General features: G+C 41.4%; 1 protein-coding gene across 3 annotated transcripts in view; it reads right to left on the reverse strand.

Annotated features, from left to right (window-relative positions):
- The window catches only part of CHTF18 (chromosome transmission fidelity factor 18), a 54,896-nt gene continuing 28,233 nt past the window's right edge, over positions 1-26,663 (reverse strand). For all 3 annotated transcript variants that reach the window (XM_063430461.1, XM_063430460.1, XM_063430462.1), the window contains 6 exons: positions 26,211-26,360; positions 20,569-20,699; positions 15,193-15,337; positions 5,681-5,791; positions 4,115-4,172; positions 1-299 (listed from right to left, as the gene is read on the reverse strand). In XM_063430461.1, the coding sequence (XP_063286531.1) occupies positions 166-299; positions 4,115-4,172; positions 5,681-5,791; positions 15,193-15,337; positions 20,569-20,699; positions 26,211-26,360 (729 nt within the window). In that variant the 3' untranslated portion in view covers positions 1-165. The remainder of the gene's footprint in view (positions 300-4,114; positions 4,173-5,680; positions 5,792-15,192; positions 15,338-20,568; positions 20,700-26,210; positions 26,361-26,663) is intronic.

The raw sequence follows: 26,663 nt of genomic DNA on the forward strand, positions 1-26,663 counted from the left end.
TCTAACCAACAGGTTTCTGGTAACTCCCATATCGTATTCTGTCCCATGTGAGAGCTGGACCAATCAAAACACTGAGTTAGTGATACGTTTTCTCCGTTGCTTTGCCATCAGTATTCAGAAAAAAGTCAATCATTCTAAAAGGATTCCTTTATCTTCAAATAAATATTATAGCAAGTCTTTAATGTGTATGTTCCGCCGGACGGCATTAGAAACGCCTTCGTTAAATCGAAACCAAACATCGCTGTTCCCAACTGCTTTGCCAATAAGTTTTTCTATAGGGAGTTCTTGGTTTGGATTATCTGAGGATTGAGAAAAAAAAAAAAAAAAAAGCGAATTAAAAACAATGCATAGCTCAGATATTTTATTTAGCAAATTCCGCAGCGCTGTACAATGCGTGGACCAACAGACACGTAACTGTAACCAGACAAATGAACGCACAGGAACAGAGGGGGGCCCTGCTCAATGAGCTTACATTCTAGAGAGAGTGGGGTATACAAAGGGTATAAGTAGGGGTAATGAAGTAGGTTGCTAGAAAAGTATTCACTGAGAACTTAGTAGGTTATTTTTGACAGTTGCAGGAGAGGAGTCATGGGGAGGGGGCGGCGGGGGACTAAAACCCACTAACAGTTTAATTGATATACTTTCCTGAAGAAGTGTGTTTTCAAAGATTTTTTGAAGGAGTGCAGACTGGGTGAAAGTCTAATGGAGAAGGGAAGGGAGTTCCGCAGAAAAGGTGCAGCCCTGGAGAAGTCTTGGAGGCGAGCATCAGATGTGGGAGCATGGACAGAGGATAAATGTAGGTCTTCGGCAGAGTGCAGAGGCCTTGATGGAACATTTGTGTATTAGGGAGGATAGGTAGGTTGGAGCAGCATTATGTAGGGACTTGTATGCAAGCACCAGAATCTTAAGTTGAGCCCTATATCTAACTGGAAGCCAATGTAGGGACTGACAAAGGGGGAGGTGCGGGTGGACAGGAAAATGAACCTCGCCGCCGCATTCATTATAGATTGCCGCTGTGCAATCTGGGAGCACATAAGACCACTGAGAAGGGGATTGCAGTAGTCAAGGTGAGAAAGAACAATGGCATGGACCAAATATGTTATAAGATTTACAAAAAGTTAAAATAAATTGGGTTAAGTATATGGTAAAGAGTTTCTGACATAATGTGCTAAATCTAACTGAAAATCCGACTGGCTCTAGTCTTTCATTGATCAGATTTGGAAACTGTACAGTTAGACAATGAAAGCTTACCTCCACTAATCAAAACAAACCATATGAAGTTAGAAGTTGCTTGCCAGCACTTTATATTTTCCCTTCTTCAGAAATCATTAGTGCATGCTGTGCCTTTCCGTATAAATAATTGATCCCATAAAATGTTGTATTAGAAGCTCTCTGAGTGAAGCAATATGGTTTTGTCTGGATACAGGCGTCTAATTGTTTTATATTTCATGAGCTGCACTTACTAAACAATAGCACTAGAGAATAATTACCGTATATACTCGAGTATAAGCCGACCCGAATATAAGCCGAGGCCCCTAATTTTATCCCAAAAAACTGGGAAAATTTATTGACTCGAGTATAAGACTACGGTGGGAAATGCAGCAGCTACTGGTAAATTTCTAAATAAAATTAGATCCTAAAAAAAATATATTAATTGAATATTTATTTACAGTGTGTGTATAATGAATGCAGTGTGTGCGTATGAGTGCAGCGTGTGTGTATGAGTGCAGTGTGTGTATGAGTGCAGTGTGTGTGTGTGTATGCATGAATGCAGTGTGTGTGTGTGCATGAATGCAGTGTGTGTGTGCATGAATGCAGTGTGTGTGTGTATGAATGCAGTGTGTGAATGCAGTGTGTGCAGGGCCGGTGCAAGGATATTTGCCGCCGTAGGCAAAAAAAATGTTGCCGCCCCCTCCCCCCCCCATATGTCCTGACTTCCCCTCCTCCTCCCTCAGTGGTCCTTACCTCCCCACCCCCGTGTTCCTTCACCGCCCCCCCCAGTGGTCCTGACTCACCCCTCCCCTAGTGGTCCTTACCCTCCCCTCCCCTAGTGGTCCTTACTTCCCCCTCCCCTCCCATAGTGGTCCTTATCCCACCCCCTCCCTCTCATAGTGGTCCTTATCCCCCTTCTCCCTCCCATAGTGTTCCTTATCCCCCCCCATCCCTCCCATAGTGGTCCATATACCCCCCTCCCTCCCATAGTGGTCCTTATACCCCCCCTCCCTCCCATAGTGGTCCTTATCCCACTCCCTCCCTCCCATAGTGGTCCTTATACCCCCCCTCCCTCCCATAGTGGTCCTTATACCCCCCTCCCTCCCATAGTGGTCCTTATCCCCCCCCTCCCTCCCATAGTATTCCTTATCCCACCCCCTCCCTCCCATAGTGGTCCTTATCCCCCCCTCCCTCCCATAGTGGTCCTTATCCCCCCCCCTCCCTCCCATAGTGGTCCTTATCCCCCCTCCCTCCCATAGTGGTCCTTATCCCCCCCCCCCTCCCTCCCATAGTGGTCCTTATACCCCCCCTCCCTCCCATAGCGGTCCTTATACCCCCCTCCCTCCCATAGTGGTCCTTATACCCCCCCCCTCCCATAGCGGTCCTTATACCCCCCCCCCCTCCCATAGTGGTCCTTATCCCCCTTTTTTTATTATTATTAATTTCTTTTTATTATTATTAATTTTGTATTATTATTTCGTATTTTATTTATATTATTTTTTTTTTCGTCCCCCCTCCCTGCTTGATATATGGCAGGGAGGGGGGCTCTCCTTCCCTGGTGGTCCAGTGGCAGTTCAGTGGGGGGGAGAGGGGGGCTGGCAGAGCTGTACTTACCTCTCCTGCAGCTCCTGTCAGCTCTCTCCTCCTCTGCGCCGTCCGTTCTGCTCTTCTGTCAGCTCCCAGTGTAAATCTCGCGAGAGCCGCGGCTCTCGCGAGATTTACACTGGGAGCTGACCGAGGTGCTGACCGGACGGCGCAGAGGAGGAGAGAGCTGACAGGAGCTGCAGGAAAGGCAAGTACAGCTCTGCCAGCCCCCCTCTCCCCCAGTCTGTATTATGGCAATGCAAATTGCCATAATACAGACCTTGACTCGAGTATAAGCCGAGTTGGGGTTTTTCAGCCCAAAAAATGGGCTGAAAAACTCTGCTTATACTCGAGTATATACGGTATGTGCACTAACTTAAAAATACTAACATAACATGCGTAAAAAAAGAACTTGCAGAAATCTGGTTAAAGGGACATTATAGGCACCCAGATCACTTCAGCTCATTGAAGGGGCCTGGGTGCACTGTCCCGGTCAACTTAACTCTGTTACTGAGAAACTGCAATAATTACTATCCAGGGTTAACTCTACCTCTAGTGGCTGTCTACCAGACCACCACTAGAGGGACTTCGGGTCGTTAGGCGACTTTGGCCACATAAAGGAAGCTTGACGTCCTCGTGCTATGCATGAGAACATCCAGTGTCACGCAAAACCCCATAGGACGATGTAATTTCACTCTGTCAAAAATGTGGATTTAAGATTCTTCTCATCACTATAAACAGCAGGAGCCAAATGTTTTGGCATGCCACAGTAGTCTACTCAGTATCCCCAATGCCAGTGTGGGAACAGCTGTGCAGCCAGTATTTCCTGACGCCTGCACGGCTACAGCGGTGTACCAAGTATTGTTGATGCCTGCACAGGTACAGAGATGTACTCAGAAAGCACAACCCCTGCGAGGGTACAGTCCTGAATGTATAAGAGACTTCACCTGGCCAAGAATGATAAAAGTTATACTCCATGGAATGTGAGGGCAGAATGCCTACAAAATGCTAGATCTCGATGCATGGTTCTGCATTAACACAGATTTCTTATAAATGGCTAATCTTATTTTTTTTTTGTAACTTGTGATTTCAAAAGGATAGCCTAACACTTCTCATCTGATTGCAGGTGAGCGTCTGAGCGCTGCATTTTAACTGCTGGTGTGTAACCGTATGCCATAAATTCGATTACTATTTGTTTTTAGCACACACTGCTAATGGCTTGTGCTGATAGTAATTAACTTTACCACCACCACCAGGGATTAAATGCCCGCCTCTAAGGATTGATTTTTCTTGGGGGAAACGTAAAGCTTTTACTTACCTGTAACTGGAGAAATCACTTTCTTGACTATCAGTCGGCCAAAGAAATCTTTTTCAGGCTGTGAAGAAAAATAATGTTACGGTCGGTATATCGAGATTTATTTTTTCTAAAATTATGTTATTAAATAGGCTTTTTAACTCAGAATAGCAGAGAGCATGCCAATATGTGAACAAACAGCTGGGGCATGTCACATGTGTAATACAAAATTGGTTGATAATCAATATATAATTTATAGTAGCATGCCCTCAGGGGAAAAACCACAACCTGGACGTTGCACCTATTTTAAAAATTTATTTAGATCAAATTTAGAAAATGTTAAAAATATGTAACTAAAATAAGTCATTGAAATAAAATATACAACTTATTTAAGGTTCTTGCATATGCTTCAAATGCACATTTGTGCTGCAGTAACAGCAGTCCCTGTACAGAATAGGACAAGACTCCTCCAATAAAAAGAGGATCATCTGGTCTAGGTGGTCTGAAGTTGTCCCATAAAAAAACTCAAGTTCAACAGGGGGTTATGTAGTTCAGCTTCATAACTCAGCAATTCAAGGCATTATACATGACGAGCAGAACTGTTGAATTAACAGGTAGCCATGCTGCAGCTGCTATCACAGCCTACTGACAGTCTAGGTCAGGATTGTGGATCTGCTGAGCACAATGTTTGTCTATGCTTGCAAAACAAGCATGCTTTGGTCTCTGTAGCAGCCAGTGAAGGTAAGTGGGGGGACTTGAATGCCATGCACAGAGTATTCAAATATTTGTATAAGCAGATAAGGAAGCATTGACTGATCACTTGATATCTAGGCCAAAATGCAACAATCTTATATTAGTTATGATTTGTATAAACTGTGCAGTTATAAGAAAAACGTGACAGGAGGCTATGATAGAGCTTCTGCGCCATAACCTGTGCAGTAACCACAAGTTATTATTGTGCTTGAAGTGTCTAACAATAAAGATAACTAAAGAATTGGAACTCAGAATACTGGCAAGGTTCTGTTAAGTTGACTGAATGTAAGCAGCTTTTGAGTGTAGGAAAAGACAAATGAGTGAGATACTTGTATAAAAAACAAAAAAAACACACAAAAAAAAAAAAAGGTTAACCCCTTCCCCAAAAGCCATATTGGATATTTTTGCAATTAACTTGTTAGAGACTAATGTCTTTACAAAATGTCGGCACAATCCAGTGGTTTATTAGCTCATGCCGAGATATACTGCTTATATAGATTGTTCAGAGCCTTGATAATCCATGGAGTAATAGAGGAATGTACTCATGAAAAGTGATAAGTTAATTGATTAAGGCCTAGTTTAAAGCTTGAGTCAGAGCTATTAATCAACTTCCACTCCGATTATCCCAAGTGAAAATTGGCCAGGTGAAAGGTAGCTGAATTATTATTCTGATTATCAGAATTGGTAGATCAACAGCTGGAGCCAACGAGGAAACCTACAATCGCTTGAAGGGCATTCTATTTCTAGTTTTCGCAGACACACATTCGATGAGCATCTTACTACCATGTGACCACAAGGAATAGAAAGCTTTTAGGGCTTTGAAGGTTTCAGACCTACCCTTTCCTCGATGGATGCCTTCTTCACGATTTTCTCCAGACGCTGCTCGTGGTTTAACAAGCCAGATTTTGAAGCATTTTTTGTAACAGTCTTGCTAGTAGCAGCATTGTCCTAAAAACGAGCAAAACAGAAGGTTACGAAGATCATGGAAGGGGAGCAAAACAAAAAACTAAATTGCTGAGGAGAAGAGGAATGAAGGAACCTCAGAGCACAGACAAAAACAGGGAAAAGTAAAAACATTTCCTCTGTATATTCTCATGTTCATTTACTTTTTATTTTTAGATTCAGAAATCAAATTGCGATTTAAGCTTGGCTTCCACTTTAAAAAATAAATAAATATATATTTTTGAGGTGGGAGTAGTAGGGAGGGTACATTCTTCCCAAAGTCTAAAAACATCTTGACATATTGTACAATCTGACCTGTTCTGATTTCTAAATCTAAAAATGAAAAGTAAATAAAATATAATAGTTTATAGAATATTGTATAAATGGTGATAAGTCACTTTATAAACAAAAGATATTAAAACAGCGCATAGCAGCTTGTTACAGTTTCTTTTTGCTAAGTAGGTCATGATTAAGAATAAAAAAAACAAAAAACCCACACACGTACATATATAGTTATAGACACAATTGTCTAGTTAAATCACTTCTCCAAATTATACCCAAAAAGCTTAATGTGCTCTCTGCAGTTAAGGTAGGTTATTGGATATTTCCTGGGGAAGAAAAATCAACGAAATGCTCATCTAAGGCTGGGCTGCCATACACATGCTCACCACCCACATGTTCGCATAAAGCATATTTCTTAAAGTAATCTTGCTCTCAAATCCTTTTGCTACAATCTCAGATGCTGCAATATCTAAATCTTCATAGACATGGATTAGAAAATATGCACTAAAGCTAGGTTTGGACATTACAGATACAGAAAAAAATACCCTAAGCCCAAACCACATGTTTAAACTGGTACATTGAATCTACAATGAGAGACGATCTGGTTCTCTATGTGAAGGCATGGGAGAATTGGGTCAAGTAGTAATAGTTTAAAATCTTGAAATAAAATCCGGTCGCTACGGACATCACTTATATTGAGTTGAAATCTGTCTCACTGCTCAAATAAATTAACTTGTTCCATTCTTCTATTAGCCTGAGAAAATTAGAAAACTAGACGGAACCTCAGTTTATCCAGGAGACAAGGACAAGACCAATTCTGAAGAACCATGAATCGTTTTAAACACCCATAATCTATAATTAAAGGCCTATTTGTACTTACAGTAAGATGACAAAACAGATCTTAAGTTCGATCTTAAGTGAAATCGATAAATTAGGTCTGAGATATACTTTATATGTATGTAGGTCTCCGATCTTTATCAAGATGTAGGGTTCTAGCTTAGGAGGTTTTTAGATCAAAGCCTAAATGATATATGCTGACAGAGATTGTGATCAAGTGATGAAACGAGGATATATCTTCTTACAATTAAAACATGCCTGAGCAGCGAACCAAATCAGAAGTTGATTCACAGATCCCAGAGATTTTTTTTGTATTTGATTCTGGACGGTCTCGAATATATTTAGTGCAGGTGGTCAGAGAAGGTATAGCTCCCCCTAGCATCCAGCATATTAAAAGTAATGCAAACGTTAAATGGTATAATTTCAGGCAAAACAGGAAAAAGGAAAGACATTTTGCTGAACTCACAAGCTAATTAAATTAAAAAACAGAGCAACTCTGTTATATAATACAGGCATACCCCGCTTTACGTACCCTCACTTTACGTACATTCCTGGAAATGGAAGGTTCTATTCTCGCCCGGAGCTGCTCTTCAGCTTCCCTCCCCTTTTTTGGAGGATCATGGTGCAATAAACATTTCCCTGTGTTTTCCAATTTACATGGCTCATGCCATCGTGCTGTACTGCTTCTTTACAGAATCTGCAACTCTTGAAGGGTAGTGATATGCTGGTGCTAAAGCCATGATCCTTGTATACACAAAGTGTGATCCTCCCCCCCCCCCCCCCCCTTTAAAATAACAATTTCTGCAGGATGCTGTACCTTATCTTCAAAACAGACAAATGGGTTTAACACAGGCTAAGCACCATTGGAATATAATGGCAGGTGTCTAAAAAAAGCTGTATTGCTTTTGGTGCTGTGAGTTGCAATGGGGGGGGGGGGGGGGGGGAGGGGGGAGAGAGGGGGTTAGTAGTTACTAAAATGCAAATGGAAAGATGCTCGAAAATACTTGAATATAATTTTTTTAACCCCCTAGTAACCTGAAGAAAATGGTTTAAAAAGTAGTTTGCAGTCTTCCACGTTTTTGCAGCACTCCCTGCCATTGCTGTGTCTGCAGTTTTTTTCGACCTCTTTTTTAAATACTTATAGTCAAAATGAATGCAGACAACACTGCAGTTTCTCTGGCATCAGAGTAACCTCTCCAAAATATTCCACCCGGCAAATCGGCTGTATTGGTTTGTTTGGAATTTATTTTAACAGAATAAAAGCCCACTGGAAATCACTAAATCAAATCACTGGAAATCTGCAGTTACAGTATCAGTTATGCTTGTAAATGACTATGGCAATGCAGTACATGCACTGGGAAGTGAAAAAAGAGGTTGCTTCACTTTAAGTACATTTTCGTTTTACATACATGCTCTGGTCTCATTGTGAACTTAAAAGTGAGGTATGCCTGTATATTTGTTATGACGGAGCCATGAGTACACCACAATGAGCAGTTGGAGGTGGTTAAAGGAACACTATAGTCACCTAAATTACTTTAGCTAAATAAAGCAGTTTTAGTGTATAAATCATTCCCCTGCAATTTCACTGCTCAATTAACTGTCATTTAGGAGTTAAATCACTTGCAATAAAGAAAGCCTAAATAGGGCTCTCTTTACAGGAAGTGTTTATGGAAGGCTGTGCAAGTCACATGCAGGGAGGTGTGACTAGGGTTCATAAACAAAGGGATTTAACTCCTAAATGGCAGAGGATTGAGCAGTGAGGCTGCAGGGGCATGTTCTATACACCAAAACTGCTTCATTAAGCTAAAGTTGTTCAGGTGACTATAGTGTCCCTTTAAATGAGAGAGCATCTACAAACATCCTACATGCAGACAGAGTTATAAAGTGGCTTTTAATCTATACATCAGCTGCTCATTTTTCTACATGCAACAATTTGATATTCTTTATCAGGTGCTGACCTAGTCAATCACAACTTTTAGGATGACATGCTCACTTGCAAACATCCCCTGTGACTGTGCCTGGTTCCCACAATGACACCCTGGGTGCCTAGTAACAATACAAGTCCCATAGGACATTTAAAGTGAAGTGATACTAAAATTGTTATATGAAACATTACATTCTAGAATGTGTGTATTCAAACTCATCCACCTTCTATGATGTGAATCATACACTGGAAACATCCCCGGTCCCTGGATTTCCTGAGCAAGTCTCCTGTATGTATACTGTAATAAGGTCCCGAGGGAGCTTACTCATCTCCTTATTGTGGAGACTTTTGTATAAACAACAAATGGCACCCAGCACGGGCGTCACTTGCAACTCTTAATGATGCTTACTTGGCTTGTGGTTTCCAAGATACAAAGCAAACAAAAACCCTCATGGGGCCAAATTGTTTCCAGACTATAAATGTGTACACAGTGCCTTGTAGGCACTAAAAGTTTAGCCTGTAAAATGCCAAATCTATATATAAAGCAGGAGTTGGCAACCTTTGGCAATCCAGATGATGTGGACTACATTTCCCATAATGCTCTTAAAGCCATAATGCTGGCAGAGGATCATGGGAAATTTAGTCTACATCTGGTGTGCCTAAGGTTGCCTACCTCTCCCTTAAGGTATAGGCACAGGTAGAATCTGGATTAATCTACTTGCTTTATAGAGGTTATACCGTATATACTAGAGTATAAGCCGACCCGAATATAAGCCGAGGCCCCTAATTTTATCCCAAAAAACTGGGAAAACTTATTGACTCGAGTATAAGACTAGGGTGGGAAATGCAGCAGCTACTGGTAAATTTCTAAATAAAATTAGATCCTAAAAAAAACATTAATTGAATATTTATTTACAGTGTGTGTATAATGAATGCAGTGTGTGCGTATGTGTGTGTGTATGAGTGCAGCGTGTGTGTGCATGAATGCAGTGTGTGAATGCAGTGTGTGAATGCAGTGTGTGCAGGGCCGGTGCAAGGATATTTGCCGCCGTATGCAAAAAAATTTTTGCCGCCCCCTCCCCCCCCATATGTCCTGACTTCCCCTCCTCCTCCCTCAGTGGTCCTTACCTCCCCACCCCCGTGTTCCTTCACCCCCCCCCCCCAGTGGTCCTGACTCACCCCTCCCCTAGTGGTCCTTACTTCCCCCTCCCCTCCCATAGTGGTCCTTATCCCACCCCCTCCCTCTCATAGTGGTCCTTATCCCCCTTCTCCCTCCCATAGTGTTCCTTATCCCCCCCATCCCTCCCATAGTGGTCCATATACCCCCCCCTCCCTCCCATAGTGGTCCATATACCCCCCCCCTCCCTCCCATAGTGGTCCATATACCCCCCCCTCCCTCCCATAGTGGTCCTTATACCCCCCCTCCCTCCCATAGTGGTCCTTATACCCCCCCTCCCTCCCATAGTGGTCATTATACCCCCCCTCCCTCCCATAGTGGTCATTATACCCCCCCTCCCTCCCATAGTGGTCATTATACCCCCCTCCCTCCAATAGTGGTCCTTATCCCCCCCCCTCGCTCCCATAGTGGTCCTTATCCCCCCCTCCCTCCCATAGTGGTCCTTATCCCCCCCTCCCTCCCATAGTGGTCCTTATCCCCCCCCTCCCTCCCATAGTGGTCCTTATCCCCCCCCTCCCTCCCATAGTGGTCCTTATCCCCCCCCTCCCTCCCATAGTGGTCCTTATCCCCCCCCTCCCTCCCATAGTGGTCCTTATCCCCCCCCTCCCTCCCATAGTGTTCCTTATCCCCCCCCTCCCTCCCATAGTGTTCCTTATCCCCCCCCTCCCTCCCATTGTGGTCCTTATCCCCCCCCTCCCTCCCATAGTGGTCCTTATCCCCCCCTCCCTCCCATAGTGGTCCTTATCCCCCCCCTCCCTCCCATAGTGGTCCTTATACCCCCCTCCCTCCCATAGTGGTCCTTATACCCCTTTTTTTTGTTATTATTAATTTTTTTTGTTATTATTATTATTTCTTATTTTATTTATATATTTTTTTTTTCGTCCCCCCTCCCTGCTTGATATATGGCAGGGAGGGGGGCTCTCCTTCCCTGGTGGTCCAGTGGCAGTTCAGTGGGGGGGGAGAGGGGTGCTGGAAGAGCTGTTACTTACCACCTTCCTGTCAGCTCTCTCCTCCTCTGCGCCGTCCGTTCTGCTCTTCTGTCAGCTTACACTGTAAGTCTCGCGAGAGCCGCGGCTCTCGCGAGATTTACACTGGGAGCTGACCGAGGTGCTGACCGGACGGCGCAGAGGAGGAGAGAGCTGACAGGAGCTGCAGGAAAGGTAAGTACAGCTCTGCCAGCCCCCCTCTCCCCCAGTCTGTATTATGGCAATGCAAATTGCCATAATACAGACCTTGACTCGAGTATAAGCCGAGTTGGGGTTTTTCAGCCCAAAAAATGGGCTGAAAAACTCGGCTTATACTCGAGTATATACGGTAGTTAAAATAAAATTTAAAAAAATTAAATAAAAAGGTTCATATTTCCTTGGCCAAGATATGTATTTTAAATTCACAATATCATGTCTGTTTGCCTTTATTTTTTTCCCCTCTCTGCTGCTACATTAACTTTTTAGTAGCGAAGTAATTTTTTGAGGCAGCCACACATGAACATATATCCCCAGCCATAACTTATTACATTTCTTTCATCTCTAGAGAGATAGCAAGATTTTTTTTCCTATAAAAGAGATCCCAGCAAATTTTGCTGTAATATAAAAACAAAACAAAACAAAAGCAAAAAAAAAAAAAAAAAAAAAAGATGAAGATCCAATAATGGCAACAATTATAGTCAACAAAGGAACGTTCACTTAATGAAGCAGTTTTGGTGTATAAATCTTGCCCCTTTAGTCTCACTGCTCAATTATTAGCCATTTAAAAGTTAAATCACTTTGTTTAGACAGCCCAAGGCACACCTCCCTGCATGTGACAGACAGCTTTCCTAAACGCTCCCGGTAAAGAGTCATCTAATGTTTGCACTTCCTTTATTGTAAATTGTTTAATTTTGAATTTTTTTTATCTCCTGCTCTGTTAATAGCTTGCTAGACCCTGCAGGACCCTCCTGTATGTAATTAAAGTTCTATTTACAGAGAAGGAGATAAAAACTTTACGTTACATCTGATTGATAGTGAAAACATTTTGTTTTCATGCAGGCTGTGCCGAGTCACAGCCAGGGGAGGTGTGGCAAGGGCTGCATAAACAGAAGCAAAAGGTAATTTAACTCCTAAATGGCAGTGAATTGAACAGTGAGACTTCAGAGACATGATCTATACACAAAAATGTCTTAAGCAAGCTAAAGTTGTTTTGGAGACTATAGTGTTTAAATAAAACCAGTAACACACAAAAGTAAAAAGAAAACAAAACGAGAGGCTGTATTTAGGTGAGAAAAAAGGAAAACCTCAAGATCTTTAAGTTTGAATTTCTCATATTTTATAAATATTGTTTTAGTAATCGTATAAAAAGCATCACCTGTAGGTTATACATAAGGTTCTAAATCTTAACAGGAAAGGGAAAGTCTTCAGGTTTTCACAGTTCCTAATGCACAGATGAGTGGCCTCCACAGAGACCTCTGTAAATTGTGTCTTGCAATTCATGTCTGTTTTTAAGTCTTAAGTAGGCTTAGGAGTCGGGCTTCCCAACATCCAACTGCTATAGATAAGAAGTGAACAAATCTCTCCTGGCTCGCTTCCAACACTTTAACCTTGTTCTTGGTTTGCACTGAGAAAGCTCCTGGAGGATAAGCCCAAATGAAGCTTTGAGTATGGCTGGACAAATCCCAATCGCCTCTTTATTTCCCTGTTTTAAAGTGGACTCTTCAGCCAAAGAACACTTGAAAGGCAAGGCCTTCTAAAGGTAAATGAGATTTTAAGTGAACCAGTCATGTCGAGGTTACTTTAAGCTTTTTCCTTAGGCAGCAGAGATTTAAATCTATTGTATAATTTATTGTAGTGATAACGAGTACACTTAAAGGGCTACTCCAAGCACCATGACCACTTCAAAATCACAGGAGGCAGTATGTGCTACACACAGAGCTTCACCCCTTTGTTGCTGGGGGGTTTAACTGCACCTTCTGCAGCGTCAACAAGAGTTTTGGGCTGGCTAATATCAGTTCTGTACATATTAGACATACGTTATGCACACAGAATGTGGGTGACAGGCGTCCAATGGTTACTCCGACCAAAAACAAGGCTATTAAAATGCTTCATTTGCCAGAGTAACCCTTTAAGGAAATGGGCATTGAGAGCTCACCTCTTTAGTGTGCTACCTTGCCAGCGGATCGGTATCACTTGCATAACTATTCTCCTTTAGTTAGCCTGAGACAGAAGAGGTATATCACAGCAGCTCACCCACTTTAGTTACTGTGACGGAGAGATGGAGAACTACCCGTGGATGGTTCTCCTGCCCACTCAGTCTCCAGCAGAGGCCTATGCAGACTCTAAGCTAAAGAAAAGAGAGTGAAAGATGGAGGAATAAAAACCCCTATACATTTGCTAGTCAATCTGGTACAGATGAAAACTGATGAACTTAAATTGTTGGTACTACTTTAAGCCATCAAATTGACTAAACAAAAAAATTTATAGATCAAAGAGTATATTTAGCTGAAGGTTGCTTCCGCGCTCCAATGCAGTCTCAAAATCTTCAGTTCATTGCCACGTTTAACAGACTGATACTGCAAAAGAATCCCTCATGTAACATACCCAGTCCCTCTTTTTTTTGTCTCTTTCTTTTATTGTGGCAGAAGATTCACAATGTACAGAATAGTAAGCAAGGGGTAAAATCAGATGGTACGTGGCATATACAATATACAACAACATTTAACAAATGATACTCCCAAGCAAGGCAGCCACTCTAGAATACAAACATAGGTTTACAGGTTAGATATTCATGAATGGAGTAAGGTTTAGATGCTAAGAACATGGTCTGACAGGCTAGGTATGCATGAGTATTTCACGGGGCATGTACAGGTGTTAATATTAAACAAGATAGGACAGTATGCATGTGTGCACGACTTAAAGTTAATCATAGTGTGCCTGCATGAAAATCTTTAAATGCTAGATACCAAATAAAGGGAAAAGAAATCAAAGATAAACACATTTGAGATTGAGACATGCTGAGAGTAGTACCACCTAGAGGAGTGCTACTAGCTACAGCCTATGCATGCTTGATAGTGGGCTTAGCGTTATGTAAGGAGAAGAGACAAACCGTATAAAATCAGGGAGAGTAATGGGCTCCATCCAATGCCTGTTGCCAGCATGCCATGCTGAGGCAGGTGATCAGGGTCTTCAGGATCATCACAGGCTGTATATCTCATCGCTGTCCACCAGATCCCACCGTTATAAACTCTCCTCCCTGCTTCCGGGTGAATCTTCAAGGTTCCGTAGAGCGCTGGACAGCCTGGGCGCTTGAGCCGCATGCAGGTAGGTGAGGTCGGCGAGATCTCTGTCTGGCAGGGTTTCTCCATGTGGGAGCTCTGCGAGTAGGCTTTCCCACAGGTGCAGGCTGCGTGGGATGCTTGTTCTTTTCTGCTCTCAGCCTAGGAGATGTACAGGCGGTCGGTACAGAGCTGGAGGCCTCAGTGGTCACAGTTGAAGTGAGTGTGAGTTGTTGCTGGCAGGACTATCCGGGACCAGAATACTGCACACAGGGCATCGAAAGTCGCCTGAAACTTAATTTCCCAGTAGAGCTCGGTCGGTGCGGCGGCCATATTAGCTCGCCACTCTCCTCTTGTCTGTAAGGTGAGTTTAAGCTGCTATGCCTTGAAGATGATGTAGCGCTCTCTGGTGGGGACCGGGATATCCCCCACCAGTCCAGAGAGTGTATCACCACACTATTCGTACAACCGCAGTGAAATTAGTTTGTATAAATAAAATACTTTAAATGACTTATCCAGTCACCAAAAATGGTCAAGATGCCCCCTATAAATTACTATAACAGACCAGCCCACAACTCTGGTCACATTATTTGGACTAGGATTTAGCTAGCACAATGTAAAGAGGAAATGTTATTAAAAAGTTGTTTTAATATGTATTTTAAACCCTCTTCAGATGAAATGTTTTTTGTATTTGCGTATTTTTTTTTTAGAATGGTTTCTAATCCACCTAGCAATAATGGCACAATTAAAAATATACAATTATTTAAGATTTAGAATACATCCTACGACGTTTTATAAACAATATAAGCAAACAATCAGTAAGCATACTGGGAAATGGTATGATTTATCCAATAGCACAAATGGAAACGTTATTAATGCAAAGTATTTTTGTCAACATTCTCTCCGTATGAAATCTCTTCCTAGTTCATAATTGTTCAACCCACCTGACCCAAATTCCTTGCTTGTTGGAAGGCTTCTGTTCTCCTCATCTTCTCCAGTTCAATCTCTCTTGATATAAGTTGCTTGGCTTGGTAAGTCAAAGGTTTACGGGCAGGGAGATCTGGAAACCTGCAAACATCTTCCACATTTCTGTAATACATGAAAATCAAAAGTGGATAAAAAAAGCAGCCTGGATTCCTGAGCCCAAAAAAGGGCCATCGCTTGATGCATAATGGTAGAATCTGACAAAGGAGTAGAGCCAACAGCTAATCCTATGGCTTTGCTCAACGTGACTGAGGCTCTGCAGTCAATAATTGCTGAAAGTATCAGATTATAATAAAGAACAATGCACAACATATATAACTCTCGTTATGTCAGAGCAAAATGGCAACTGCGAGGACAGGGGGTAGCCCAGCACTGCAGTAACCTGGATCATAGAGCGGTCACATATCTTGGCAGATTTTGGCAAGATTTTTTGTAACTAGACAAACTTCACACAGACTTCAACATTTCACAGAAAAAAGTCGCAACATATTGCTCACAAACCACAGGTAAAACATTTAGTTTAAGCCGGATACATTTTTCTTTCACTTTTATTATATTTTTTTCTATTTCCCTTTACTTTAAAGCTACGCTGAAGGGAAACAACTCCAGAGATCGAACTTTTCTACTTGTGGGTGAATACTGAACTTTATTTTCTTGCCATGTAAGGGGTTAATGTAGCTCTTATTAGATGTTTAGGAGATAAATAGGTTTTAGTTTAAAAATGAAATTTAAATAAAGGTAGGTGAAAATCAGTCATTGCGGTGGGGCCTGGGCTTCATGGCAGCTGGACGTGCCTCGTGTGAGCTCCGAGCTCAATCCTCCCTTCCAGCCTGATTAACCGCACACCAGCCAGCCAGGACCCTCACAAACGCCTGAACCAAGTTATACCTACCTAAGGAACCAGCCGAAGTGCCCCGGGTCTGTTGCCCGCGGGTGCACGGAGTGCCTGTCAAGGGTGACGGGAGTGAGGCCTAGCAGCATCGCCGGACGGGTGAGATGGGCGATCCCCCACTCTGTGCGACCTAGTGCCCTCCCAAGCTTGCAACACAGCCCTGTCCCCCCTTCCCCCCCTCTGGACCAGTGGGGGTTTCCCAGTCCGCCCAAGCCTGCACAAAGCGAAGTTACTCACCCTATCTTAGTGTTAAGTGCTACGGAATCTGTTGGCGCTAAATAAATGGCAATAATAATAATCTTGCTGAAACGCTGCCCCAGCAGAACTGCACAAAATGGCGAACAGATTTGCCCTGAAAGGTGCTAACTCCCAGCAATCCGAGCCGGAGCCTATAAACCCGGCACAGATCACCCAAAGGAGGCTGGACGAAATCTTCACCCGCTTCTGGGGCAGGTTGGAGACACGACAAAACGCAACAAAGCCCCAACATCAGGACGACGACCGGGAGGCTGACAGCCGGATGGTGAGTGGGCCCCCTTTGATCACCCAAGTCTCCAAATCACAAACCTCCCCCCACATTAAGAGATCACCTAGGCAGAGGGCCACTAGGGGCAGAACCCTGCGGCACCGTCCACACACGCGGACGATCACCCACTTACCATCACAACCTCCTGCTTACTCCCCCAGAACCCCCTGAGTCCGTTGCACGAAGATGACGGCCTGGGACTGGAAGGATGCCCAACGGAGCAGTCAGAGCGCAGCAGCCACCAGCGCCCTCAACACACAAGACCCACGCTTCCCATCTTTGGGAATAGGCTGAACTTGAGTTTGCTGGCTAAAGCCGAAACGCCATAATGGGACTAATCACAAACAACAGTTACCACTACTGATCCTTGATATAATAGAGAACTTAATATAGTACACACGTTTCTTGCCTATAATCGTTTAAGCTACCTTTACTGCACAAACTGTATACTGCTTGCCTGTACCTATATTTTACCTTAACACCTGATGTGGTCTAGTGGCATGTTAAGCTTCTCTAAAGCTCATAATTTTGTGATCTCATCTAATATATGAAGAGGCAGTTCTAAAAATGTGCTAATTATTAGAATAATGAAAAAGCGTAGTTTATCAACTAAAAGTTTAATTTAGACCGTCTTGCAAGATAGAGCACTGTTTTATAGCATAACGTACCTGCTTTGTTTTACTCTTCTTAATATAAAATGAGGCTAACAGTTACTCAGAGATGATAAAAACTGCATTGTATTATACCCGTATGAAACTTTATCGTCTCCCCTCTCATTCTGTACCGCGTACAATTTTAATGCCTCAATAAAAAACAAAAAAACATTTGCTTCAGTCATTTGCTTCAAGGAAAAATAAAAAATTAAAAAAAAAAAATCAGATGAGAGTTCTCAAACCATTTTACAAGGACCACAGATACAGTAGCTTAAGATATTATTTGCATACCTGGTAGATTTTGAGAAATAGCAGGTAGTACTCCAGCTACAGTAGAACTGCACGTCTTATGCTCAGCAATCATTCGAAAACAAAAAGATGTATGTATTAAGGGCTGCATGTTTGCAGTTATACAGAACCAAACAATTCTAAATCTACTTCCAGTTTTAGATCCAAGGTCTAGTAATGACTCCATTGGAAACTGGTTTTGTAAAAACAGTTCCAGAAATGCACCAAGATTCCTCGGTTAGAATTCCAGAAGCCGTAAAAGAATTAAATATAAAATTCCAAGGTATCAACACAGACTTTGAGCAACCACCCCTACTGGCTCAACGCCTCCTACAAAACAACCTTTGCAAAACCCCTTAATGATTCAGACTGTTTCAGCGCAGTTAATATTTGTGTATATATACACACACACACATCCAAAGCAGGACAGGAAAGGGGGTATATTTGGAATTAACTCTTCCCGATCTGTACACCAAAGTCCTCAGAATAATTGTTTCGATTATGATCCAGTAAGGAGTGTAACTGCATGGCTGGCAGGTAAATGACTAGGTACATTATGCCCAGAATTAGTAAAGCCATAGCAAGCGGTATTCCCCAATCAGTCATAAAAAGGGGCTCCTTGCAACGGGCCTGAAACATAAGAAGTCGCAGACACAAACGCAGCTGAAACACATGCAGTTCTATCACCCACGGCAAGGACCCATGGCAGGAGAGAAGACGTTCTAATCTCTGTTCATGTAGAAGCTGATCAGATTAAACGTTCTCCAACATGCCTAACAAAGGTCACTAAGTAATCCAATAGAATTCTCTTAAATGCATCCAGAAAATCAAATGAAACTAAAATTTCATGGTACCAAAAGGCCACCATACAGAATCCAGTATAAAAACCAAATTATCCCATGTATGAAAACACAAGTGGACAGAAAAAAAAGATCTGATAAAATTGGAAATTAAATTCACTAAACTTTTTTCATTTTTTTTTTCTTTATTTCAAATTAGAAGTTAATACACTGTGCATCTAAAGCAATGATTTGCAATAGATATAGCTGAGAAAACCTGGAACATTGGTGCTTTGACGATGGATCTGACGCATACAATTGTTTATTCTTGAATTTTCTTCTTAAAAAAATAAATACAATAAAATCTGGAGATTTTTTTGATCCCAAATGTCTTCATATTTTTTTTTATCCCTACAGAAAACCATTTGATAACTTTTAGCCTCCTTACACAAAGACTATTTTTAGACTGCTATCTGATACAGGAATTGGTCCTTATAAATGAAGGTATTTAAGGTAAGGCATTATTGAACTACAAATTCTTTTTTGAAGCACTGTAACAAAGATTTTGTTAGTCTCATGCTGCAATACTGAAACAATAGCTAATTAACTTTTGAACAGACAAGACCTAATTTTATCTGCTAAACTACAACAATAAACATCTGTTACAAGGAAACAAGAAGGGGTTAAGAAGCCTCTTAAAAAACACAATCAAAAAAAAAAAAAGGAATGTACTCTGGATTCGGTTTATTCTCAAAATTGGAATAGCTGTCAATCATCATTATAGATTGGCATGCTCTTCAGAAGAATCTTTTTGACACATTAGGCATTGGCGCATGTTTCACTGCCTCAATCTAGGTCATTTGTAGCGGACTGCAAAGCATTGTGACACACAGCAGATTAGCTCTGCAGAGTGTGTCCCAGGCCAGAGCTGAACTGGTTAAGTCTGAAAACACTGAAGGAATAAAAAATGTGTTTCAGTACGAAGGGCCATCTGCTCCAGACAAGTGTGCAGTTCATGTAATACCCAAAGCAAGCGGATAAGTCAAATAGCGAGCACTGCGGCATAATCTGTTAGCGAGGAAGACTATTCCTTGGAGATTATGTAACAGACCACAGCTTATCTCAGCTCTAGCCTCCCTCCCCACCCACCAAAACCCAGCCATCAGAAAGCATGTGGCGTACATTGCACAGGAGATACAATGTCACCCCCTTACAGGAAGGGTCAAATATATGAGATGCTCCAGAAGAAAAACAAAAACAAAAAGAAAACCAAAAACAAAACAAACCCCTAAACAAAAACGTGTGTATGTGTATTAACTATTCTAGGACCAGGTGTTACTACTAAGGCTATGTTAAACTTTGTAAAAGGAAGCTTTAAAAGTGGTCTCAATTTTCATCACTGGTAGGTAGGAGTTAAGAAGTAAACCCCAAGAGTGATTTAGGGTTAGGAGAGTTTAGAGTTATGGGTGCACTTCCCCTGGGTCCATATACGTGAAACTGGATCAACCAGATGAGGAGAAGAATTACTTGTGAATAGCAGAATCATCTAAATGTACTGCATCTTGGCTGGTTTGAACAAGTAAAGAACATCAGCCGAATGCAAGTGCAATTTTGGTTAATATAATTAGCTGATTTGATTACATTTGGTTGAAACCCTTAAAATTTTGAAAACCAATGGGCATTCCACTGCTTTCAGCTCTTAGTACAAAGACCTCAAATAATTAAATCCAAAGTCTGTGTTCTTATACATGCGACGTTCCTGATCTAGGATACAATATTCCATGTGAAGTTCTCTGTGGGTATTTAAAACCAGACGCTAATGAGGTTTTTAATGAGGTAAATAAAATGAGGTTTTTAATTGCAGGTAAATAAACACACTTACCTCCACAGCATATTTATGTGTGTGTGATGTCCCCAATCAATTCTTTTGGTAAGCATATGGGTGCTTGTGCGCGTGTAATGATTGAATTATTAATTTGACACTGTTCATGCATACATGTGAATACTTCCTTGTTTTGATTTATCTGTGGTTTGTGATGTATCTGCAACCTAGACAAGTTTGATCTAATTTTGCCCCATTTTAAATGCATACAGTACTACACCACTTCATTAGACGCAATAATTTTTTGTGGCTGTGTGAATCAGAAATGCCTATAGAAACTGTACTGTGACCTCTGGTTACGTGGTGTTCTACTCACGGATCCAGTTTGTAGATGTACTGCCCATCCATGGTACGCTCCTGGTGGTACGTCAAGTTATACGCCAGCATCGTGTTAATTAGCTCGGCCAGCTGTTGCTTCTCTTTCAGGCTGTACAGCTGCGTATTCACCTACAAGAAAACGACACTTAAGTTGAGAGGTCATTCATGCAGGAAAAGTTAGCGAGGGGGACCTGTAATAGGCACATTCAATGTACAGAAAATCCACTTATTCTTTACACATTTGCTATAAGACATTTCTCAAGTCAATGGAGGCAAGATGAGATAACAGAATGAGAATGCCTATATAGTCTATAAATAGAAGGCTCCGTAACTTGTTACTGGCCAAAAAAGCCTATACAACACACCAAACCAAGACATCCATTTGAAGGTTCAGGCTCTGGAAGATGTCAACCAATCATGAGGAGTCTCATCTTTCTATAGCACTACTGAATTTGAAGAAAAGGAGAACTCGGACAAAAGCTTAGAGAAACTAAGTTTTCCTTCAGTAAATCCCCGCACAGGTCTCAAGTTTCTGCTTACTTGTGTTATTACAGGGCATATCAGACTGATCCCACCCATAACGGCAGTTCAGGACCAAAATGCTGGCACATTTGCTTTGCACGAGAGATACAGCAAGCCTGGACGATTGTTTTGGCCTTCCTTGGGCCTCGTCAGGCCCTGAACTGCTGAACTTATCTAATATGCAGTAGTTAAAGGGGGTACAGAATGACTATGTGGGAATTGGAGTAATTATTTAGCAGATTAAAAAAAATAAACTCCCACTCCTCAAAAAAAAAAAAACCTCAAAACCTAAACAACCAGCACAATTAATTGTAACTGCCCCTTTGCATTGTACCCATCATCTGGAGTTTTGCTATAAAACTTTATTTTACCAGAAATTTGCCTTATCTGAAATGTACCAGTCTGTACATCCATCATTTGCAGTCAATATCTTACTCCAAGTAAAAGATCCTTCTAGCCAACATTGCCTACCAAGCAGGCAACATAGTAGTAGACTGTCCCTCCTAGAGGTAAGCCATAGGTTATGTACAACACTTCTATAGAACACTGTATACTAAAAGCGTCAATCTGCCGGGACGGGGAAGAGTTAAAAGGTGATATGTCCAGCTAGGGAGATGCAGTGGAAAGGTATAGATTTCCTGTTTACAAACACTTATCTACCATCAATTATTCATCCAGGAAAGTGAGCAGACAAAAGGCACTGCTTCCAAACATCGATCAAAGAATAGCTGGGAAAAATTTTCTTCAAGGAAACGTATTGATCTCGGCCGTGATACGCTCATGCAGGTAAAGGGCATACATCAATGTGTCCGATCACTCATATCATAGGTCTGCTTCCAAAACATGCTCCATTAACACTTCTCTTATCAATGAGTGGATACGGCTGGCCAGGACAATTTGAGCAAGGTTAGACTTGTGCTGAGGAGCACCACATGAGTTCTGCCCTGAAGTATTTAGAATTCTTATGCTGAAGAAGTGAAATAGACAAAAAAAATCACGGAACAGGACACGTGGTATTACCTTGAGTTCATTTATTATTTACATAACGCCAACAAATTCTGCAGCGCTGTACAATGGGTGGACTAACACACACAAATATATTACATTATTATTCGCTATGCATTTAGAGCAAGTGCATGTATTCTCTATACTTTGTTGTAGGAAAGATGAGGTTTTCATTTGCTGCCATTACAAAAATTGTGGAGAATGGAAGGGAGAGATGCTTTAAGATAAAGAGTGGTATGGTAAGGTTTCACATTACGTTAAACGAAGTAGGTAATGGTGCTATAATGTGGTCGGAATCTGTGTTAAGAAGGTAGGACAGATATAAGAACATTTTAAGCTAAGTGCAATTACCAGCACACGCTCACAAAAGGTTATTTTAAAAATCGCATAAATCTAACTGTGCAATTTCTTATAATATCACTCTGCCTTTACCCAGCAAGCCACGTGCACACGCCAGAAATCGGACTAATTAGATCACACAGAGAACAACAAAGAAGTGTGAAAACATTCTGCATTGATCTCGGAGTGGATCGCATATTCAGGCCATATATGGGTTGAGAACGGTCCCTGAAAGACCCACATATTTCCAGAGTAACCGGTAAGAAGGAAAAGGTTACTAACTGCATGTCGAATTATATAGTCTAGGTCTCCAAGCTTTTAAAAGAATTGTGAGTTATCAGGCTAATTGAACAGGCCCTTTGGCTCACCCGGAGACAAGATTAAATTGCTTTTCGTTAACTTCAGTCAAGATTTAAATTAAAAAGAACGTGAGCCCAGGGCTTACAGGTCTAAATAAAGAACATAAGAAAAATAACCTCCATCCACATGGGAACAAGTTGACCTTGTAAGGACAATTACAGCAATGAGAGATCAAGGAGCGATGGGTTTAATGATATGTATTTAAGTTTGTATGGGGAGTCTTTAACCCCTTAAGGACCAAACTTCTGGAATAAAAGGAAATCATGACATGTCATGTGTCCTTAAGGGGTTAAAGAAGAAAGTTGGATAATAATATTTTTATTTTTTACCCCAGTTGTCTAACATTAAAATGTACAGAATCGCAGTCAGAAATGTTTTGTTAGAAACGGATGGTGCTGGTCATTTGATATCTGTACTATACTGTGACATGATTACTGAAAAATCCAATAAAAAAAAAAAAAAAATGTTGTGTTAGTATTTTTACAGGAGGTGTAAAAACAAGAAATGTTAATGACCCCACCTTTGTATTGAGGAAAAAAAAAAAATATCAAACATCCTAAACCACTCACTCAAACTCCCCCCCCCCCCACATTAGATGTTCTATTCCCAACATGATGAGGACAACCAAATCTACCTTTTCTTTCCTGATTTTGACCCCTTTCATGTCTCCAGCTGTTTCTATGGATATTCCACTGTTATCTGAAGCTTAAAGGGACACTAAAAGCACGAGAACAACTACACCTTAATGTAGTAGTTCTGGTGAGCATAGCATATCCCTGCAGGCTTTTCAATGTAAACACTGAAAAGGTTAAAAAAGGTTTTTGCATTACTGCCTAGGGACACATCCAAAGCAATCAATTCTGATGATCTCAGCCAAGGAGGCGGGGCCAGTGCCGGCATACCCGCACAGTGCTGGCGTTTATAATCAGATTAATGTGGGCAATGGGTGGCCGGCCAGCTGAATGGTGTTTTCAACACTGGACCTGAGGTATGTTTTAGCTGTCAATTTTTTTCATTATTTTTGGCAAGAGTTACTCTTATCAAGAACAGTGTTCCCTTTAATAATGATTATTTTAAAACCTTTTTTTTTAACCTCTAAACTACCTTTGACTAATTTCCCATCCTGATTTACAAAGGCCTCTACATACCTGCTTTATCTTTCATCTCTATAATAGTCCCCAACTCATCCCCTCTACTAATTCAAAGGACCTCGAACACTTACAACACTTATCAGCATCCTTGTGTTTACTACACAGTCTTCGACATTGTTTCTCATCTCTTTCATCTCTTTTAGATTGAAAACTTATAGAAAGAGCCAACAATGCCTACAGTGACAGGTGGTTTGTTAAATGAAGTCTTGATGGAAAACAATCTTGTGCTTAAAGCATCAGTATTTAAACTAATGCGGTAAAAAAAAAATTGTGCTAGATCATATGGTGAGATTAGCAGAGGTAACTTTGTTAAGATCCCTCTGTTCACTTATTGATTTGAAACCACGTGTTTCCCATTGCAGGAACGAAGAGTGAGTAGCTGACCAAACATCATAGCACACCATAAAACTCCCAGAACTAGGCCCATAAAAACAGTACTAATCTAAAAAGTGTATATCAATTCTCTACAATGATGGGACATAATTTTGTTTACCGTATATACTCGAGTATAAGCCGACCCGAATATAAGCCGAGGCCCCTAATTTTACCCCCAAAAAATGGGAAAACTTATTGACTCGAGTATAAGACTAGGGTGGGAAATGCAGCAGCTACTGGTAAATTTCTAAATAAAATTAGATCCTAAAAAAAATATATTTATTGAATATTTATTTCCAGTGTGTGTATATAATGAATGCAGTGTGTGTGTGTGAATGCAGTGTGTGTGTATGAATGCAGTGTGTGTATGAGTGCAGCGTGTGTATGAATGCAGCGTGTGTGTGTATGAGTGCAGTGTGTGTGTATGAGTGCAGTGTGTGTGTATGAATGCAGTGTGTGTATGAATGCAGTGTGTGTATGAATGCAGTGTGTGTATATGAGTGCAGTGTGTGTGTATATGAATGCAGTGTGTGTATGAATGCAGTGTGTGTGTGTATGAGTGCAGTATGTATGAGTGCAGTGTGTATGAGTGCAGTGTGTATGAGTGCAGTGTGTATGAGTGCAGTGTGTATGAGTGCAGTGTGTGTATGAGTGCAGTGTGTGTATGAGTGCAGTGTGTGTATGAGTGCAGTGTGTGTATGAATGCAGTGTGTGTATGAATGCTGTGTGTATGAATGCTGTGTGTATGAATGCAGTGTGTGTGTGTGAGTGCAGTGTGTATGAATGCAGTGTGTATGAATGCAGTGTGTGTGTGTGTGTATGAGTGCAGTGTGTATGTGCATGAATGCAGTGTGTGCATGAATGCAGTGTGTGTGTGCATGAATGCAGTGTGTGTGTGCATGAATGCAGTGTGTGTGTGCATGAATGCAGTGTGTGTGTGCATGAATGCAGTGTGTGCATGAATGCAGTGTGTGCATGAATGCAGTGTGTGCATGAATGCAGTGTGTGTATGAGTGCAGTGTGTGTGTATGAGTGCAGTGTGTGTGTGTGTGTATGTGTGTGTGTGTATGTGTGTGTGTGTATGTGTGTGTGTGTATGTGTGTGTTGCAGAGCCTTGGGGGGGTGTGTGGGCAATTTTATTATTTTTTTACATTATTTTAATATATTTTTTTCATTATTTTTTTTATTTACTTATTTTTTTTAATTATTTTCATATTTTATTATTATTATTTATTATTTGTAATGTTATTTTTTTTTATTATTATTTTATTATTAATTTATTTTTGTTTCGTCCCCCCTCCCTGCTTGCTAGCTGGCCAGGGAGGGGGGCTCCTTCCCTGGTGGTCCAGTGGATGGGCACTGTGTAGGAGGGGGCTGTGGGGGCTGCAGAGAGATGTTACTTACCTTTCCTGCAGCTCCTGTCAGCTCTCTCCTCCTCCGCCGGTCCGTTCAGCTCTTCTGTCAGCTCACAGTGTAAATCTCGCGAGAGCCGCGGCTCTCGCGAGATTTACACTGGGAGCTGACCGAGGTGCTGAACGGACGGTGCGGAGGAGGAGAGAGCTGACAGGAGCTGCAGGAGAGGTAAGTAACGCTCTCTCACAGCCCCCACAGCCCCTGTCTGTATTATGGCAATGCAAATTGCCATAATACAGACTATTGACTCGAGTATAAGCCGAGTTGGGGTTTTTCAGCACAAAAAATGTGCTGAAAAACTCGGCTTATACTCGAGTATATACGGTATATAGAAATTAATAATTTGTATTATGTTGACATATTAAACTAATAACGAAAAAAAAAACACAAAAAAATAAAAATAAACACAATTGGCTCCTTATTACAAGTATATTAGACATTTTTTTTTTTATTAAATGGCCTATTGATTACATACCGGCCTCAGCTTTGGAGAAATTACATCCAGGAGAAGACACAGGGCGTCCAGAACCAATGTTTGGAGTCCAACACGTGCACGGATACCAGGAGAAATTTCTGAAATCATTGCCATTAGGAGATTCTGCATCTGATTCAGCCTTGACTGGGCCTAGTGGTGAAACAAAAAGACAATTTGATTAAAACAAAAAGTATACGGACGGATTAGAAAGAACCTTTTCTAACTACAGCAATATAAATTGTACATTTTAATTTGAGATGTTTTTATGGCCCTCTTCATTTCACCATCGCACTTTTTATGCCACTCTACCACCAAATTCCACCACCTCTTTGTTTCGCCAAGCACTTCTCTTGCTGCATGACATCACTCATTTTATTCAATTCTCAAAATGAAAACATCACTCAACAGACATCACATTGTATTAAAGATGTAATTGAGAGATCAAACTTAGAA

This window comes from Pelobates fuscus, chromosome 8, assembly GCF_036172605.1.
Source record: "Pelobates fuscus isolate aPelFus1 chromosome 8, aPelFus1.pri, whole genome shotgun sequence".
Taxonomy (NCBI): Eukaryota; Metazoa; Chordata; class Amphibia; order Anura; family Pelobatidae; genus Pelobates; species Pelobates fuscus.